We start from the raw sequence: 19,373 nt of genomic DNA, 5'->3' as shown, positions 1-19,373 counted from the left end.
AAACTATCACATATCAAGGCCGAGCGTACTCCTGTTAGGGCTTGTACCCACTGCTCCTTGAAAATGTTGATGCCCATGTTCGTCACAAATGTTGAACTAAGGCTACGTTCACACTGCAGGCAAATCCGACCCAAATCCGATTTTTTTTTTATACCCATCTGACTCGTATCCGATTTTTTTTATGACCGTCTGAACGAGACAAATCCGATTTTTTCAAATCCGACCCAGGCCGTTTCAGTATGTGGTTTTAAATCGGATATATATCTGATGTTTTCAAAGTGACTGCAGTGTGAACGCTCATGTCACATTCATCTGACTTTTTCATCAGGAGGAGGGGGTGAAGGATCGATAAGACACTAACCTCAAGTCTCGCTGTTTAAATCTGTAGCTCCGTGTGTTTACAGCTCCAAACACAAGTCCAGTTGCTTCATCTTTTTACTTTTCATTAGTATGATAATAACAATGTCCAGCCTGGGTCGTGGAGAGTATCGATCCTAAAGTTAGCTACTCGGTCGATACTATTTTCCAGCTCATAGTTTCGTTCAAAAAAAAAAAAAAGCTTCCCTGGAGCATCCCGGCCAGAGGCAGGTTCAGATATAAACACTGAACTAAACAAGCAGGTCAGATAATTATTTAATCGGCTCTGATTAAACAACAACTTCAGATTCGATGTGTAATATGTAGCATCAATGCTAGCTCTGTAAACAAACAAGCCGGCTGATGAGACGTCACGTCTTTTACTGCGCATGCGTGTCACATCAGTGCTGTGTAGCGTTCACACAGGGGTCTGATACAGGTCACATTTAAAATGTAATGTGAACGTTCACACAAAAAGATCGGATTTTTTCAAAAAATCGGAACTGAGCATTAAGACCTGCCGTGTGAACGTAGCATAAGTTTCTTTTTGAACATTTTAAAATGTGCTGTTGTTCTGAAAGCTACATTTTCTCCTTTTTTGTTTTCTCAGAATGCCATTCACAACCACATCAGACTGTTTGAGCCTCTGGTGATCAAAGCTCTGAAGCAGTACACCACCAGCACCTCTGTGGCCCTGCAGAGACAGGTGCTGGACCTGCTTGCTCAGCTTGTGCAGCTTAGAGTCAACTACTGCCTGCTGGACTCAGACCAGGTGAAATGCAGGTTTTGTTTTGATGCATGCAGCTTTAAATGTAATTATTTTACTTACTCAGAATTATTTTGTATGTTTCAGGTGTTCATAGGCTTTGTTCTGAAGCAGTTTGAATATATTGAAGTGGGACAGTTCAGGTATTTGTCTTTTTTTAATGCACCCTGGAAAACAGTCTGTTTGCATCAAGTTGTTCTCTGAACTAAAACGTAACTTCCTTTGCAGGGATTCTGAAGCCATCATTCCCAGCATCTTTTTCTTTCTGGTGCTGCTGTCGTATGAGCGATACCACTCCAAGCAGATCATCAGCATTCCCAAAATCATCCAGCTCTGCGACGGCATCATGGCGAGCGGCAGGAAAGCTGTCACACACGGTGAGAGCAGCACAGAGGAAAATGCAGCCCTTAGCTTAATATTTCCTTTAAATTAATTGTTTATTTTTGATTTATTTTGCCTGGAGGAGTTCTTGTAAATAAATGACAGAATAACTGATGACATATTTTTATTTCTCTGCAGCCATCCCTGCCTTACAGCCCATAGTTTATGACCTATTTGTCCTGAGGGGCTCAAACAAAGCAGATGCAGGCAAAGAGCTGGATACACAGAAAGAAGTGGTGGTGTCCATGCTGCTCAGGCTTGTGCAGTACCATCAGGTATGTCTACACGTAGACGTAACGTGGAAGAATAATGTCATGAGATATTCCAGCTCTTTGTTTTCTGCCTGGGATTTTTAACACGTTTGTTTCAGGTGTTGGAGATGTTCATCCTTGTGCTGCAGCAGTGTCACAAAGAAAATGAGGACAAGTGGAAGAGGTTGTCTAGACAAATAGCTGATGTCATACTGCCTATGATTGCTAAGCAGCAGGTTGGCACACGCACAGCTTAGATACATGTATCACATTTTCAGGCACTATTCATTGATAACTTTTTATTTTTTCAGATGCTTCTAGACTCTCCAGAAGCATTAGGAGTGTTGAACACTCTGTTTGAGACTGTGGCACCCTCATCTCTCAGACCTGTAGACATGCTGCTCAAGAGCATGTTCACTATCCCAGCCACCATGGTGAGACGTGTCCTCCGGTCATGTTGTGCTCTAAAATCGGGTTGCTGTATTGTGAAAGTTGACGTTAATACTTCCTGAAATATTTAACATGATATTAAACGTGCATTCCTTCAGGCGTCTGTCTCAACAGTCCAGCTGTGGGTGTCTGGCATCCTGGCAGTCCTTAGAGTTTTAATCTCCCAGTCCACTGAAGACATTGTCCTGTCCCGGATCCACGAGCTGTCTCTCTCCCCACATCTGCTCTCCTGCCAGACAATCTGCCGCCTGCATCAGCAGACTCCTTCACCCAATGACCCGCCTGCTGCTGACACGGTGTCTAACCAAGAAGCCAATGGTGAAACACAGAAGTTTTCACCTGAGGAAACTTTTGCCAGGTGACATATTTGCCCCGAAAATATACCACTGAAATATTTTTTCATAGATAAAGTTTAAATGTTGGGCTTGTCTTCAGCTAATCAGTGCAAACATAGTTTGTTTGGTCCAGAGTTGTAAAGTAACTAAATACAAATACTTTGTTACTGGACTTAAGTATAATTTTTGGGTATCTGTACTTTACTTGAGTAATTCTTTTTCAGCTTACTTTTTACTTCTACTTCTTACATTTTCACACAATTATCTGCACTTTCTACTCCTTACATATAAAAAAGGCAAAAAGTAGAAAGTCATTAATTTCATTTTTGCTTGTTTAACTGTGGTTGAATGAGAAGTATAAATGTGTAAAATTCGGATACTGTATTAGTTTTTACACAAACAAATCCTGTCACACTCCAGCAGGACAGAATCATTCAAATAAAAGGACTGTACTTAAGAAGTATTTGTATTTCATGAATCATATTATTGCATTTGGTCTGCAGCCCTCAGATTGTTATTTTGGGGAAAAGGTTTGTGCAGCCTTGATATATGTATATAAACTGAAACAGCTGGACTAGTGCAGCCTAAATTTATAAACTAAACATTATTTTAATATGATATAGTCATTTCTAAAAAGAATTTGGGGAGGTCACCTTTAAATGTCCTTAAAGAAATTTAACTGTATATTTTAAATCAGTACTTTTACTTTTAATGCTTAAGTACAATTAATATCAGATACTTTAAGACTTTTACTCAAGTAATATTCCTAAAGGAGACTTTTAACCTTTACCAAAGTCATTTTTTGGTAAGATACTTGTACATTTACTCAAGTATCACTTTGTGGTAATTTATAAAACACACTGGTGCAGTCCTACCACCGTACAGCTTTGTTATAGTTTGTTTTATGTATGGGACTACTCAAAAAAGAGACTCATCCAATAGTTTCAGGAATTATGAATAAGGTAAAAACAATAACTGAGGTTTTAAACATAAGGAGTAAATGACATTTTCCTTCATTTCTGCTGTTTTTCTTCTCATTTAAACCTCCAAGGTCTGGGGTCTAAATGGCCATTTTGACTAATTTAGAATTTACCCTTATATTTTCATCTCAAACTGTTTACCTTGCCTTGTTTAGTATCATTATTTTCAGCACAACCAAAATGTTGACTATGCTTCATTCTTCCATCTCCAAAACTCTCTCTCACGTTCTCCACTGGCAAACCAACAAACTGTTTTTTTATTGATTGCTTTGGAAATGTGGTGCATTTCAGGAAATCAGAAAAATGCGTGTCATGTTGCATTCAAGCACTTCCTGGGCACAAAACGTTAACTGAATGTGCAGCAAATGCATAAAACGCTTCACAAAATTATGGGAAAAAATGATTTATCATAAATCTGGTTTCATTTGGAAGTAATAAAAAAAAAAAAAAACATTGTTTTTATAGAGTTTGAAGTCTGTGCTGCCCAACCCAGTTGAAATGAGCACTCAACATTCTGCCATTTTTGTCGCAGTAGCCCTTAAATGTGTCATGTCGATGCCCGCTCTGGACCGTGCTTGGACCTTAGAGGGTTAAAGTGCTCGTGACATGCCTATCCTTCACATATAAAAAGTCTAAGAAAACATCATTATTCTTAAGAAAATTCACATAGTACACATGATTTTACACATTTTGTCTCATAACTGGCCTATTTTCTTTTGGATTTGGCTCAGCCAAAGTGAAACAGGAAGTGACATCAAAGGGGAACTCTAATAAAAGAAACTCTCTGGTCTTTGTTTATTAAAACAATATTATTTAAACTTTCACTCTTCTTCTTCTTTTTGATAGAAACTCAAAATAATGTAAAGAAACATCAGATTCTTCTCTACAGTCTCTGCTGTTAGCTGTTGTAACAACGCTCTGTTTACATTCAGACATTCCCCTTTGACATCACTTCCTGTTTCTACACATGCAAATATCTCAACAACYMTTSATCTCAGTGGCGTGAAATTCATTTTGCAATATTTTATCAATGTTCTCTTTCCAAAAATGCATTCATTTTTATTACAAAAAACTGATGTCACAGGCACTTTAACGTCTCCTTTTTCTTTTTTCACTTCAAATCTCTCCTCATTCCAGGTTCCTCCTTCAGCTGGTAGGCGTGTTGCTTGATGATATTTCCAGCAGACGGGTTAAAGTGGACATTACTGAACAACAGCACACCTTCTACTGTCAGCAGCTGGGCACGTTGCTCATGTGTCTTATACATGTCTTCAAAAGCGGTAAGCACGTCATTAGTTTTATGCAGGTAAGAATGTGAGTTCAACTTTTAACATAAACCACTTATTTTATTTATTTGTTTTTCTGTCAGGAATGTTTCGCAGGATCACAGCTGCAGCCAGTCGGCTTCTGAAGGATGAGAACGGACAGACGGGTCCAGAGGCTGGTCTCTTCTACCACTTAGAAGGGCTAAACAGCATGGTGCAGTCTCTCCTCACCACCCATCCATCTCTGGTGCTGCTGTGGTGCCAGGTTCTTCTCATTATCAACTACACCAACTATTCATGGTGGGTGGAGGTCCATCAGACACCCAGGTGAGAACAAGTTAGGGGCATTCTTTTAGGATTTGGCAAGTTGCTTTAAATGGACAAAACGGGAGAAATTGCCGTTCTAAGATCTTTGTTCCAATTTTTCCCTAATGTGAGACTGCGTATAAATTAAACTTGTTTCTGCTTTTGTTTTTCTCTGCAGAGGTCACAGTCTTTCATCTACAAAGCTACTAAGTCCTCATTCCTCAGGGGAGGGTGAAGAAGATGAGCCAGAGTCCCGGTTAACAATGGTCAACAGAGAGATTGTACGCAGAGGAGCCCTAATTCTCTTCTGTGATTATGTGGTAAGACTCCAGCACAGAGACGGGAAAAATCCAAGCTTCTTCTCAAGAACTCAGAAAATATATTTACAAGTCAGAAAAGTATTGGAACACCACTACGAGGAAGGAAATAATTTTACTACGAGGATAAGATGTATACAAATAATGTCCCAAACTACCCTGGAGCAAACACATAACCCTGCAATCTCAGTTTTATGTTTTGCTTTATTTATTTTTCTTTACTTTTAGTGTCAGAATCTCCACGACTCCGAGCATCTGACCTGGCTAATCGTCAACCACGTGCGTGACCTCATCAGCCTTTCTCATGAGCCTCCAGTTCAGGATTTCATCAGCGCCGTTCACCGCAACTCTGCTGCCAGCGGCCTCTTCATTCAGGCCATCCAGTCCCGCTGCGACAACCTCACTACTGTGAGATAACATCTGCTTTAAATTTCTGTCCTTTCCTTTTAAGAGTGCATTTGATTTAACTGAGTCGAGTATTTTTATAATTTAAACTTACTTTGACTCCTCGTCCCTTATTGTTTCCGTTGTGTCCCACCTACCTCTTTCACTGATGTTTCCTCATTTCTGTTTTTTGTTTGGATGCTTTTGTAGCCCACCATGTTGAAGAAAACACTGCAGTGTTTGGAAGGCATCCACCTCAGTCAGTCTGGATCTCTGCTCATGCTTTATGTGGACAAACTACTCCACACACCCTTCAGGGTTTTGGCTCGGATGGTGGACACGCTGGCGTGTCGCAGAGTAGAGATGCTGCTGGCTGAGACTCTACAGGTGTGTGAAACATATCCAAATGAAATGTTCTGTGAAGCTTGGGCAACCTTTTTCTCAATCAGAAAAAAATGTTAACATGTTTCATTTTTGTTTTTTGTAAGATTCATCTTTTTTTTTAATCTTTCCACCTCCAGAACAGTGTAGCTCAGCTGCCTGTGGAGGAACTGGAAAGGATCCAAGAGTACCTCCAGACCAGTGGCTTGGCTCAAAGGTACCCTCCTTCCAGTTTGTAGTTTTTGTTTCACTTCATTTAAATCAGTGGTTCCTAACATTTTTAGACTTGTGTACCCCCTGAGCCATTTTGTCGTACCACTAGTACCCCTTCAGTCAAATGTAATGATGATTCTCCAAAACTACAATGTAAAACAGCTGATTATTAAATGAAAATGATTTATTTAACTCCCTAGAACGTTTAATTCTTAGGCATTTCATTCTTTTCCACTCAAATTAAACATAAAGATAAATATGTTGCCTTGAAAGTGTATAAGATATTAAATACATAAACCAAGTAATGGCAGGTGCAGGAAGCAGCAGCATCCAAAATACATCAAATATGAGCAAATTCCATGAGATTCTGCGTTTTATACACAATTCCATTTTGTGTCAATTTTGTGATTCCCTTTGCATTTTCCACATTGTGGAAATCATTGGGCCCTACATTTCTCAGTCATATTTTTATTTATTTTTTTACACACCTGGGAAATTTTTCCACATACCCCCTGTAATATGCTTGCATACCCCAAGGGGTACCTGTACCCCTGGTTGGGAATCACTGATTTAAATCATACCTTCACATTGCTCACCTGCTATATTGTTAAAAATTGAGGTTTATATACATTCTTGTTCTCAATTTTTATTCTCTAAACAAACTTCTCTCTCTTCTGTTTATGTGCAACAGACATCAGAGGTTCTACTCCCTGCTGGACAGGTTCAGAGCCACCGTTACCGACACCAGCAGCCCCACACCTCCAGTTACATCACACCCGTTAGATGGAGATCCTCCTCCTGCCCCTGAAAACATCACCGCTGACAAGGTGGGGAGTTCGATTCTGACAGCCTGCGCAGTGACAAATTTGTATAATACAGCAAATAAAGATACTTGAAACAACTTTTTTTTTTAAATCTCAGAAAGGAACTTAAGTTCCATGTTTTATTTTGTGCAGGAATGGTACGTGGCCCTGGTGACGTCTCAGTGCAGTGTTCTTGGGGATGTTTCTCTGTTGGAGACAACAGAACTTCTGACTAAACTACCTCCTGATGATCTCTTCAGTGTCATGAGCAGCAAGGTAATCGAACAAAACCAATCACAATAAGATATTCTCCACATGAAGTATTGTGTCTGGATATTTGTTTAGGAAATTAATTGGTGGGCGGTATGCATTCTTTGAGAAATGCTTTCCTCTACTTGCAAATATAAAAAAAAAAAGGTTTTTAAAAATCTAAAACATGCTGCAGAAAAATATTGCATGTTTACGTTTAAACCGTCACTTTCCCAGGATTTCAACCTACGCTTGCTGTGCCCATGTCTGAGTGTGGGAGTGCAGAGGTTAACCCGGGGTCAGGGGTTACTCTTGATGGAGAAAGCCTGGCAGGTGACCCTCGAGCAATTAGCAGAAGTCACAGGGTCGCTTCCTGCCCCTCACCAGTCTTTCCTGCCACCCCCACATCCTCAGCCTTATTGGAACCAGCTGGGTGACGTTTATGGTGAGATTAATTGCTGGGTGAAAACAGCAATTTCCTCCTGGAATTTTTTTATATATTTGTTGTAGTCAGACTTCTAGTCACAAAGCAAGTTTTTATCTGTGGAACATTTCCTGTTTGTTTTTCTAGATGTGCCAGGTTTCTACCCCAAGGTTTTATCACTCTGCAGAGCATTGTCTCAGTATTTGTTGAGCATTAGTCAGCTGCCTCCATCACTTCATATTCCCCCTGACAAGGAGCACCTAATCACCACTTTCACTTGCACAGCCACTGAGGTAAAAACACCTGAAGTTAAACATATGGTGCAGGCAGACTGTCTGCTTCTGTATCAGAAGGAAATGAGGGTTGAAGAACTTGTTTGTAGCAACAGAGTGGGTTGGAAGTGGATATTTGATGTTAATAATTGTTTTTTTATGTCCAACAGGCTCTGACATGTTGAATAAATTGCAAACTAAGTTTTTGATAGATTGCATAAAACATGAAAAAAATCCGTGAGATTGCTCTATACATCCATATACACAAGAATTTAACTGAAAATGCAAATAAAAGATGAGAAGTTCGGTGTTTATTAACCAAAGTTATAAAGATTTAATTATGTAGTATTTGCAATGTGACAGTTATTACAAGTATATTGATTAGAATGAACAGAAATACTGTTTTTTGATTGTTTATTACATAATGCACCCAATTGTTACTTAATGTGGTGGTGTAATAATTTGGTGCATGCCGCACAATGTAACATTATTACATAAAGTGTTGAAGACTTTTTTTACATTTGTGTCAATTATTACATAATGCGGTTTTAGCGCGTGTTTATTACATTTTGAAGCCTGATTTTATTACATTATTATTACATAATGTGTTTTTTTTACAAAATGAGGTCTTACAAGGAGTAATGACTTTCTATTTCTTACCTTATTAAAAATGTAACAAGTAGAAAGTACAGAAAATTGTGTAAAAATGTGAGGAGTAGAAGTAAAAAGTAGGCTGAAAAATAATTACTCAAGTAAAGTACAGATACTCAAAGTTTCAACTTAAGAACAGTAACAAAGTATTTGTATTTAGTTACTTTACAACTCTGATTACATTAGTGCATTAACTCTTTTCTCCTCGTGCAAACCTCTTTGATCAGGTTGTGGTGTGGCACCTGCTCCAGGACCAGTTGCCCCTGAGTGTGGATCTGCAGTGGGCTCTTTCCTGTCTGTGTCTGGCCCTGCAGCAGCCTTGCATCTGGAACAAGCTCTCCACCCCCGAGTACACCACATACACCTGCTCCCTCATCCACTGCCTGCGCCTCATTATTGTCGCAGGTGATGAGGGAGACGCGCAAACATTTCTTGTCATTAAGTGTGGTCCTGTTGTGTAACCACCTTTTGAGCTGTCGTATTTTCCTGCTTCCATTGTGAAACCTGTTTTTGTTTCGTCTTTCAGTGGCTGTGAGTCCCGGTGACCTGCTGCTGCATCCTGAGAAGAGAAGGCCACGTGGAGAAAGAGACTCTGAAGGAGACCAAGTGGACTTGGGACGTGCCAAAAGTGAGAATAATTTAGAAATGGCATGAAAAACTGATTCTCACTGGGAGTTTCTTTTTGCCACTCTGAGTTGCTGATTGCTTATCTGTTTGTTTTAGACAAGTACGAATGGGAAGCGTGTGAGATCATGGCAGAGCTGGTGGAAGGAATGCAGAGCGTCCTTTCCTTAGGTCACCCAAAAAACTCAGTGTTTCCTGCTTTCCTCACACGAACACTGCGCAACATTGTCATCAGTCTGTCCAGGCTGCCTCTGGTCAACAGCTACACCAGAGTACCTCCACTGGTGAGTGTTTGAAAGAGTAATAGTACTGGCAGTTCTTATTGTTAACTAAAACTAACTAAATAACAAAAACTGAAATTGAAAAAAACATTTTAGTTAACTAAAATAAATAAAAACTGAAATAAAATGAAAAAACAATAACTAACTAAAACTGTATAATCTTTTTACAAAACCAACTGAAATTATAGATAGAATATCCTTAGTTGTAGTGTTTGTCAATTTATTTATTTTTTTAAATTGATTAGTTTGACATTAGCTGTGGTCTGTAACAACACTTTTTTTACAGTCTGCTGCTGCTCAGCATCGTTTGGTAAATGATGACAACAAAGGTTGGGAGAAAGCTGCAAAGTCCACTTTGAGATTTCTTTGAATATGACTGAGAAAAATTAAATCAAGTGTCTTGTAGTGGAAACAGGTGATAAAACAGGTGGAAAACTCCTCAGGGGAAAAACTGCATGAATCAAGTCACACAAGATGCTAACTATGACTATCTTGACACTCTAGTTTTTCTCAGTAGCTCCCATGAAAAACAAGCAGCAGGTAGCAGCAGGTTGGAGACAACTATTGTCATCGTCCTAAAATAATCTCCTAAGTTTTTGGTTGGCAAAATTGAGTTACAACATTATTTTAGGAAGGTGTCTCTATAATGGACTGATTTAACTAGTGACCATATAGCTGTTGTTTAGTTAACTCCCAGGAACATCACAAGCTGGAGGATGCATTGGCAAATATGTTTATTCAAACTATAAAAAACTAACACTAAAACTAACAAAAACTAAACTAAAACTAAGCATTAAAAATGCAATAATAACTAATAAAAACAATCAAATCCACTGTAAAAACTAACTAAAACTAACTGAATTAAAAGAAAAAAAGTCACAATGAAATAAAACTAAACTATAATGAAAAATCCAAAACGATTATAACCTTGGTTCTGACAGGTGTATTGGCGTGTTTCTTTAAATGCTGTTTCCACATTTAGGTTTGGAAACTGGGCTGGTCCCCTCAGCCAGGTGGAGACTTTGGCACGACGCTGCCCGAGATCCCTGTTGACTTTCTGCAGGAAAAGGACGTCTTCAGGGAGTTTCTGTATCGCATCAACACACTAGGTACAGAAAATATACTAATGTCCCATGTATCATTTTAGCAGAGCATTGTTAAACTTTTTCTCATTTATGGTTCTTCGATTGCTGCAATTTCAGGCTGGAGTAGCAGGACTCAGTTTGAGGAAACATGGGCCACTCTGCTGGGGGTGCTGGTCACCCAACCGATCACAATGGATCAGGAGGAGGAGCCACATCAGGAGGTATAAAAAACATGAAAAGTCTTAATCTCCCTGCATGTCTTCAATATCTCCCTTTTCTTTTTGTTATTTTTATCTTTACTGATTATCATGGAAGTAAATTTTACAAACCATTTGGTCTCAGCATCACCAGGCCAACTTCAGTATTTGAGAAAAAGAAGATGAGTAGACAACTCTACAACTCCACTTCCCAGAGAAAGATTATAATGAAGGGAGTAAAAAAAATAGAATGTAAAAGAAGAAAAACAGAAATAGTAAGAAATGTAGAGAAATAAACAAAAATACACAAACCAAAAGCATAGAATTAAGTAATTATAAAAAAGTATCTACAATATTATAGGAGAGTGGTTTCATCAAGCCTCGTCTCTGAAATTAAAATCAGGTCTTTTAGGTTTCACATAGTCTACCCAACTTTGCCACCTTTGACAAAATTCTTCAGTCTTGTGATTGAGAGAGGCTGCTATTTTTTTCCATTTGATGTTCTATCCATCCAGTTGTCTAGGGTTGGTTTGTTTTGTGATAACCATTTTCTTGTAATGTTTTTACATGCTATTAATAAAATGCTTATCAGAAATTTTTTTTTTTTAAACTTCTTGAGGTATTTTTCCAAAATACATAAGGTTGATTTCTAAAGAAATGTTGTGCTTGAAAATATCTGACATTCTGCCTTTTCAACCTTTTTGTCTCCAGGAGGACCTGGAGCGCACCCAGCTGAATGTGTTAGCAGTGCAGGCCATCACCAGCCTGGTGCTGAGCGCCATGACCCTCCCCACTGCTGGCAACCCTGCAGCCAGCTGTCTGGAACAGCAGCCGCGCAACAAGAGTCTCAAAGCTCTGGAAACACGGTAACTGCAGATATTATCTGTCTGCTGAGTGGCAGCCTCTAATTAGACTAGTTATAGACAACTTTTATTCACCTCAGTAGGCAATTTATTTGTCTCCTGCTGGTCTATGTTTACTCACAGCACACAATGTCAACAAGATTAGAACATCAAATAGAAGCAAGGTGTAATAAGTGAGTTCATTTTTAGTATAGTCCAGGTTTAGCAACATAACAGCAGAGAAAAGAAAGGACTTACAAAAATGACTGGTTCTTCTGAAGACATGACAAGGATTTCCTTTGAGAGGATGTAGTCTGTTTGATAATGTTTTCTTCTCTCTGTGGAATAGGGCTGGTATCGATTCAGATTTCCCAAATCGATTTGATTCACGGTTCAGTTTGATTGATTTTTAAATGAGTTAAGGATATCATGCAGTAACACATTTATTCTGATATAGAAGACATTCTCAATGGAACTAATTCTGCAAATAGTAGAAACTAATTCTAACTTGGTGCATTGGTAAAATTATAAACATTAAAGGCCATCTTGTAAATTAGAGTTTAATCTTGAAACAAAATGGTCAAGTTTCAAAGGGTTTAAACTAAAAAAGGAATTGTAAGAGAAAGTGTTGTGGATACATCAGTTTTTTAAGAAACCAAGAATAATTTTTTTGGTCACTAAGTGATGGAATAAGGTTACAGGAGAAGAGGTGGGATAATATGTGTTTACTTCTGCCCACTCTTTTGAGTGTATGAAAACTGTATTTTTGTAATGTTTCTGTTACCTTCTGTTCAATAAAACTTAAGGAGAAAGAAAAAAAAGAAAGTACTTCAGCTAAAACATCCCATCACTGTGAATTACATTAAGATGTTTCTTAAATTCAAAAATAATATTGGTAACAAAACTAAACCATTTTGTTAGTGTCATCTTTCACACATTTATACAAGCCAAGAACTGTTTTCCACTCAGATGTTTACATACCGCAGCTTTGGTTCAAGCACCTGAATGAACTGCTCAAATCCCGCTTCGCTGCCTGCTACTGCGTCCAAGCACAAATCTTTGCAAACAAAAGTTGTCTTGGCCTCTGTTATCTTTAAGTTCTGCTGAGAATCAGCTGTAATGTTGGTGATTCCTTTGCTTCTTTTGTTTTGCCTCAGAAAACTTGTTGTCGGGAGCTAACATTAGCACTGAACCTACGGCAAGCCAGGAGTGACACAAAGAAACTCGCCTCAGCTTCATCACACACAACACCCATGGAGAAAAATCGATCTCATGACTTATGAATCGATTTTCCCAAATTTGAACGAGAATCGATCCAGATCGATTAAATAGATTTTTTTAACCCAGCCCTGCTGTAGAACACCAATAATCCTGGAGCACGAGTTTACAACCCTGTTTAGGCTGCTCTTTTCATTTAGTTTGAACTCCATGTGTGTGTCCAGGTTTGGCAGGAAACTCGCAGTGATTAGGGGTGAAGTGGAGCGGGAAATTCAGGCTCTTGTCTCAAAGAGGGACAATGTCCATACACAGCATCCATACCACACCTGGGACCCTGTGCCGTCACTGTCGGCTGCCTCTGCAGGTAACAGAACCGTACTAAATCTGAGGTCCAATGATTTTTTTTTATGTTTGAGTGGATACGTTTCTTGATCAAATTGTTTTTAGCAGGGATGTTAATCAGCCACGAGAAACTGCTGCTTCAGATCAACACAGAGAGGGAACTGGGCAACATGGATTACAAACTGGGGCAGGTAAAAGACATGACGAAGCAAGGCTATAAAGACAAAATATTAGATTCAGTTCATATCTGTAATGCATGTTATATTTGGCATGTCTCTCACCAGGTCTCAATCCACTCAGTGTGGTTGGGCAACAACATCACTCCTCTAAGGGAGGAAGAGTGGGGTGAGGATGAAGAAGATGAAGCTGACACTCCAGCACCTGCCTCCCCACCTGTATCTCCCATAAACTCGAGGTCAGACAACGCACGAGTGCTCACACCGCTCAGCTAAAACTTTAAAAGGAACAACCGCATGACTGCAGAGGCCTTACGTTTCACAGCAAAACATGCTGTCATATTGAAATGATTGATATTTGCTTCATCTGTCGACGAGCAGCAAATCTGTAAAAAATGTGTAGCCATAAACATGCACACACACTGCACATCACAAACTGCTGTATCTGTGGTTTGCAGGAAGCACCGTGCAGGTGTGGATATTCATTCATGTTCGCAGTTTCTCCTGGAGCTCTACAGCCAATGGCTCATTCCAGGCTCCCCAAGTAACCGGAGGACCCCGACCATCCTTATCAGTGAGGTGGTCCGATCGGTGAGTTATACTGCACGTGCTCCGTTATCACCAGGTCAACCCTAGGGCTGTAAATCTGCATTATTAAAAGGCCGTCAGCTGTTTGAAATAAAACACTGATTCTCAGATACGTCTCTCCATATCTCCATTCAGATTCTTTAAAGTTTAAAGACTAACATGTGGAGGGAACAAAAATAAACAAACATGGAGACGCAGTCGCACGTAGACGTATTTTAAATGTTCTTGTCGTTCTGTTCAGCTGCTGGCAGTGTCGGACCTGTTCACAGAGAGGAACCAGTTTGACATGATGTTCTCCACCCTCATGGAGCTTCAGAAGCTTCACCCACCAGAAGATGAGATCCTGAATCAGTACCTGGTTCCTGCCATCTGTAAGGCTGCTGCTGTGTTGGGCATGGTGAGTGAATCTTTGTGAGAGTGGGCAAAAAAAAAAAAAAAAAATGATGGGAACACTGGTGGCATATCGTTAAACGCCCACTACTGACGATCTATTTGCAGGACAAAGTAATGGCGGAGCCTGTGTGTCGTCTGCTGGAGACGACCCTGCGCAGCACCCACCTGCCCAGTCGTATGGGAGCGTTGCACGGTGTCCTGTACGTGTTGGAGTGCGACTTGCTGGATGAAACAGCCAAACAGCTGATCCCTGCAGTGTCAGAGTACCTTCTGTCCAACCTCAAGGGTGTTGCTCAGTGAGTATTCTCCAACACAGACTTCTTCTTACTTCTATCCTCCAAGTTTAACTGGTAAAAAAAGAGCCTCAGGAAACTAATATGTTGTATGTCACTGCATCAGCCCCCATCCCTCATTATAAAACAATCTGCTAGTTAATTAGCTTTTAATCCAGCTTAAAAAGGTAATGGAAAAAAGTGCTATTCACCTCTTAGCCTCTAGGTGTTGCCCTTTACATCACCTATTCTTTTGGGTCTTTTTTATCCATTTATTTATTTTATCTTTTTAATTTTTTTTTATTTATTTTGCAGCTATGTGAACCTGCATAACCAGCAGCATGTGTTGGTGATGTGCGCAGTGGCCTTCTACATGATGGAGAACTACCCTCTGGATGTAGGAGCTGAGTTTATGGCTGGGATTATACAGGTGAGGTTAAATAAATAAATTAAACCAACCCGTGAGTGACATATTTGACTCAGAGGTTCACAGACAGCATCTTTGGTGACATTTCATTTTATTTTATTTTTTTCCCTTTAAAAAGTTGAAGGGTTACAACCCACCACTGGTTTGAAGGTTTCAGTAGCATTGTTGAGTTGTTGACTCGGTATTAGTTTTTATTGTAGCATATTTAATGTTAATGGCTATCCAAACAGGTCTCTCTTAAATACTTCAGGGTATTTAATCCACTTAGTAAAAACCATAACGTTCGAACAGAACTCCACTCGGGTGTTTTCATCCCCTTCTAGGTATGTGGGATGATGGTGTCAGCCAGCGAGGACTCCACCCCCTCTATCATCTATCACTGCGTGCTGCGAGGACTGGAGCGCCTCCTGCTGTCGGAGCAGTTGTCCCGCGTTGACAGCGAAGCTCTGGTCAAACTCAGCGTGGACCGAGTCAACATGCCGTCACCACACCGAGCCATGGCCGCCCTGGGCCTGATGCTCACCTGCATGTACACTGGTAAGTGGGGTTCACAGGGAGTGTTGCATGTCGGCTCAAACAGTGTACAACATCATGGCTGGTGCTGCTGTTCTAATCAAACTCCTACAGCGTGAGGCTGGTTAACTCATCTGCACTGACAACCTCTAACACTTATTCCATCCAAAGCCTGTGACCCATTTATTCATCATCATAACATGCTTAACCCTTTAAAGGGATCCATGATTAGTTGTAACATTAGACTTTATTTGATAAACATTTATTTTAACTGTAACTTAACTGTAAACTTTTTAGTTTTTATGATTTTTAAACTAAAAGTTTGAAAATATATTACACGGACAGAGCCATTTTATTAGCATGCAAAGCATTCTGGGTAAATGATGACGGGGATAGGTCCTCGGCATGAGGCTGCTAGCGAACTATATCCACCCTGAAGGTTAATCTTGGACAATATCTGATGATCGACTTTTAAATGAAACCAGAGAGCGTTGACAGAGAGGAGAAGGTAGAAATGACTCAGCCTGGAACTGAAAATATGGATGGAGGACCTCAGTTTAGCTTGCTTGTCGCGCAGCACTGAGCTAATACATACTGTATAAGCCAATATAGCGTTGGCGCTAGCACAAAAGCTAACAGGCTAATCTGAGGTTCTTCTTCCATGAAGCAGCTCTGTTGTCCTCCATCCATATTTTCAGTTCCAGGCTGAGTCATTTCTACCTTCTCCTCTCTGTCAACGCTCTCTGGTTTCATTTAAAAGAGTCGATCATCAGATATTGTCCAAGATTAACCTTCAGGGTGGATATAGCTCGCTAGCAGCCTCGCACCGAGGACCTATCCACGYCATCATTTACCCAGAATGCTTTGTGTGTAAATAAAATGGCTCCGTCCGTGCTACAATATATTTTTAAAAATTTACAAAACTGAACATCCTACAGTATTTTTAGTCTTTATTTTAGAGTTAAAATAAATGTTTATCAAATAAAGTCTAATGTTACAACTAATCAGGGATCCCTTTAACTTTTTTCACACACTTAATAGTTTTAAAAATAAACGCACTCATATGTTTTGCTTTGTATAATTCACAAATCTGCTTTTTTGTAACCTTCAACCATTTTCTCATTTCTTAAAAAGGTTCTCATTATGAACCATTGTATCATCCATTTGTTTTTCTTACTAACATAAGTACTTTTTTATTGTTTTTAAATAGATTGTGTACGCCTGCTTGCTTCCTGCATGTCATACTGTATCTGATATACCCTACCTCTAACCCTTAAAGTGGCCCCTACTAACTGTAGTAATCATTAGAGTCGTTCATAATTTAATGACATAAATAATCCCTCCTTGCTCAGAGTTAGCCTTCACATTCTGAGCTTGGCCCTTTGCAAACACTTTCTGCGTTTTTGTGCTGTTTGTTCTGGTCGGAGCACATTTAAGTCTCTCTACTTTCAGCACCAGTCATTTAGAGTAAAGCCCAAAAACAGAAGCTCCCAGAAATAAGCACATTTTTTTTCTTTATGTGGTCTACAAATTTCTAACCTGAGTCATGTGATGCGTATCCCGACCCCCACTCTAACCTTTTTTACCCCACTGGCCCGACTGGCGCCACCCATCCTTCTCGTCCTCCCAGCGGTTCTGGCATCAGGTTCAGATGCGACAGGGGTTAGAGGTCAGGTTGACTCTGCTGTAGCGGAGGCGGTTGGCGTCACGGCAGGTCATGTTGGTTTCTCCTCAGGCAAGGAGAAAGCCAGCCCCGCCGGCCGCCCCGCCCACTCTGACCCGCAAGCCCCAGACAGCGAGTCCGTCATTGTTGCCATGGAGAGGGTCTCTGTCCTCTTCGACAGGTAAAAACCTCTTCACACATCTCTCATTAAGCTGTAGTTTCATATTATCCACAGTTACCTGGTGCCATTTCTGACCTCCATTTAGTGTTAAAGAAAATTAGGAACCCTTTTTATTGTTTCTATTTTTTATTTATTTATTTTTACCGCTACTATCTTCCTTCTGTAGAATCAGAAAAGGTTTACCCAGCGAGGCCCGAGTTGTGTCCAGGATTCTGCCCCAGTTTCTGGATGACTTCTTCCCTACACAGGACGTGATGAACAAGGTCATCGGAGAGTTCCTGTCCAATCAGCAGCCGTACCCGCAATTCATGGCCACCGTCGTCTACAAGGTCAGCAGCAGCTCATAAGAGTGCAGAAAAATGTGTGAACCACTTTATTTTATTACTGAAATAAAGAACAAGAGTGGTAACTCAAAAGCTAAAAGCCAGCTTCTCTGTCTTTAAGGCCTCAACCAACGTATATTCAAATATATAAATATATTTAGTTATACCAAATGAACTACAGTATACCTCCATATATTCTTGAATTACTCTCTTCTGATGCGTTCATTTTCCTCTGCAGGTCTTTCAGACACTCCACGCCACGGGCCAGTCTTCTATGGTGCGAGACTGGGTGCTGCTGTCTTTGTCCAACTTCACTCAGAGGACACCGGTGGCCATGGCCATGTGGAGCCTGTCCTGCTTCTTTGTCTCTGCTTCCACCTCCCAGTGGATCTCTGCCCTGTATCCTTGAATGATGTGGTGTGGAGTTCAGAAGAGATTATTTTTGTTTTTAGAACCAACCTGCGACACTCTGAGCTGTTTTTGCATTGTTTAGATGTTTTGTGGGGGGTTAGGTAGTAGGTATTGTCGAATAAAGCAAAGCGACATGAAAATTATTACTAGGGATGCAAGTTATCGATTAATGAATTAATCTAAAGTTGATTGATCTTATCAATCGACTATCAAATAATTAATAAGCTGCCATTTTCTTAAAAAATATTACAGGATATTTCCATAGCCTGAAGGGTTAATCTTTTATAATATGATGACTTAATAAAATGAAGCAAATCAATATATTTTAACAATTTATTTTGCCAGCTGTATTAAATACTGACTGGATAAACAAAAAATTGTGGATTTTTTAAACTGGACAATTTAAAAAAAATACAACAAAACTGAAATCTGTTAGGCTGCTGAATGGTGGAAAACTGATAAAATAATAAAATATTTTTAGATGCAAAATTATTATTCATTTATTATTAGAATTAGAATTTATTTACATTTGGAATTTCTGATTTTTTTGTTTTTGTTTTTTTGCTTGTGGCACAACCCGACGCAACGCGCATCAAATTGGACCATCGTTTTAAGAAAAAAAAAGTGGTGTATATTATTTATTATAACTCCGGTTCTACTCTGCAACACATTTTAAAAACTGTTTTAAAGGTTGAAGTCTCTGCTTTTCACTCAAATTGAAGGCAAATCTTTCTGGTTAGAGAGATTTAAATGAACCATGTGATGTGCCAGCTGACGTTATCAGTTATTCGATTGGAATGGATTTTAATCTAATAAACCAATATTCAACAATTAAACGTAAGTCGATTAACTGTTTGTATCCCTAATTATTACTTGACAGATTTACGTTTCACTTAAAACTCACTGCTCATCCTGTTGAAAAGAAGCAGTTTTGAAAAATATTTGTGCCAAAATAAAGGAGCGAGAATCAAGTGTTTGCTTAAATTTGATAAGTTTGAGTTGTTTTAATCTCACAACACTTCATGTGTTGACAGTCTCCAGAAACAATGAAA

At 39.5% G+C, this 19,373-nt stretch overlaps 1 protein-coding gene across 6 annotated transcripts in view; it reads left to right on the top strand.

The window, feature by feature from the left end:
* htt (huntingtin) overlaps positions 1–19,373 on the top strand; it is a 43,038-nt gene that overhangs the window by 21,006 nt on the left and 2,659 nt on the right. For 2 of the 6 annotated variants that reach the window (XM_014018108.1, XM_014018110.1), the window contains 34 exons: positions 968–1,129; positions 1,211–1,266; positions 1,352–1,500; positions 1,643–1,779; positions 1,875–1,991; positions 2,067–2,189; positions 2,304–2,563; positions 4,658–4,800; positions 4,890–5,112; positions 5,270–5,411; positions 5,637–5,816; positions 6,003–6,179; positions 6,314–6,390; positions 7,078–7,213; positions 7,343–7,465; positions 7,676–7,883; positions 8,010–8,155; positions 9,013–9,190; positions 9,312–9,413; positions 9,509–9,693; positions 10,673–10,799; positions 10,893–10,996; positions 11,684–11,838; positions 13,257–13,396; positions 13,480–13,565; positions 13,659–13,789; positions 14,009–14,141; positions 14,380–14,535; positions 14,637–14,827; positions 15,119–15,233; positions 15,554–15,767; positions 17,374–17,587; positions 17,754–17,916; positions 18,149–18,309. In XM_014018108.1, coding sequence (XP_013873562.1) covers positions 968–1,129; positions 1,211–1,266; positions 1,352–1,500; positions 1,643–1,779; positions 1,875–1,991; positions 2,067–2,189; positions 2,304–2,563; positions 4,658–4,800; positions 4,890–5,112; positions 5,270–5,411; positions 5,637–5,816; positions 6,003–6,179; positions 6,314–6,390; positions 7,078–7,213; positions 7,343–7,465; positions 7,676–7,883; positions 8,010–8,155; positions 9,013–9,190; positions 9,312–9,413; positions 9,509–9,693; positions 10,673–10,799; positions 10,893–10,996; positions 11,684–11,838; positions 13,257–13,396; positions 13,480–13,565; positions 13,659–13,789; positions 14,009–14,141; positions 14,380–14,535; positions 14,637–14,827; positions 15,119–15,233; positions 15,554–15,767; positions 17,374–17,587; positions 17,754–17,916; positions 18,149–18,309 — 5,114 coding nt within the window. The remainder of the gene's footprint in view (positions 1–967; positions 1,130–1,210; positions 1,267–1,351; positions 1,501–1,642; positions 1,780–1,874; positions 1,992–2,066; positions 2,190–2,303; positions 2,564–4,657; positions 4,801–4,889; positions 5,113–5,269; positions 5,412–5,636; positions 5,817–6,002; positions 6,180–6,313; positions 6,391–7,077; positions 7,214–7,342; positions 7,466–7,675; positions 7,884–8,009; positions 8,156–9,012; positions 9,191–9,311; positions 9,414–9,508; positions 9,694–10,672; positions 10,800–10,892; positions 10,997–11,683; positions 11,839–13,256; positions 13,397–13,479; positions 13,566–13,658; positions 13,790–14,008; positions 14,142–14,379; positions 14,536–14,636; positions 14,828–15,118; positions 15,234–15,553; positions 15,768–17,373; positions 17,588–17,753; positions 17,917–18,148; positions 18,310–19,373) is intronic. The other 4 variants (XM_014018114.1, XM_014018109.1, XM_014018111.1 and 1 more) reach the window with 3 other exon arrangements.

The sequence above is a fragment of the Austrofundulus limnaeus genome, unplaced genomic scaffold, assembly GCF_001266775.1.
Source record: "Austrofundulus limnaeus strain Quisiro unplaced genomic scaffold, Austrofundulus_limnaeus-1.0 Scaffold183, whole genome shotgun sequence".
NCBI classification, from domain to species: domain Eukaryota; kingdom Metazoa; phylum Chordata; class Actinopteri; order Cyprinodontiformes; family Rivulidae; genus Austrofundulus; species Austrofundulus limnaeus.
This window is presented reverse-complemented; position numbering and strand designations above follow the sequence as displayed.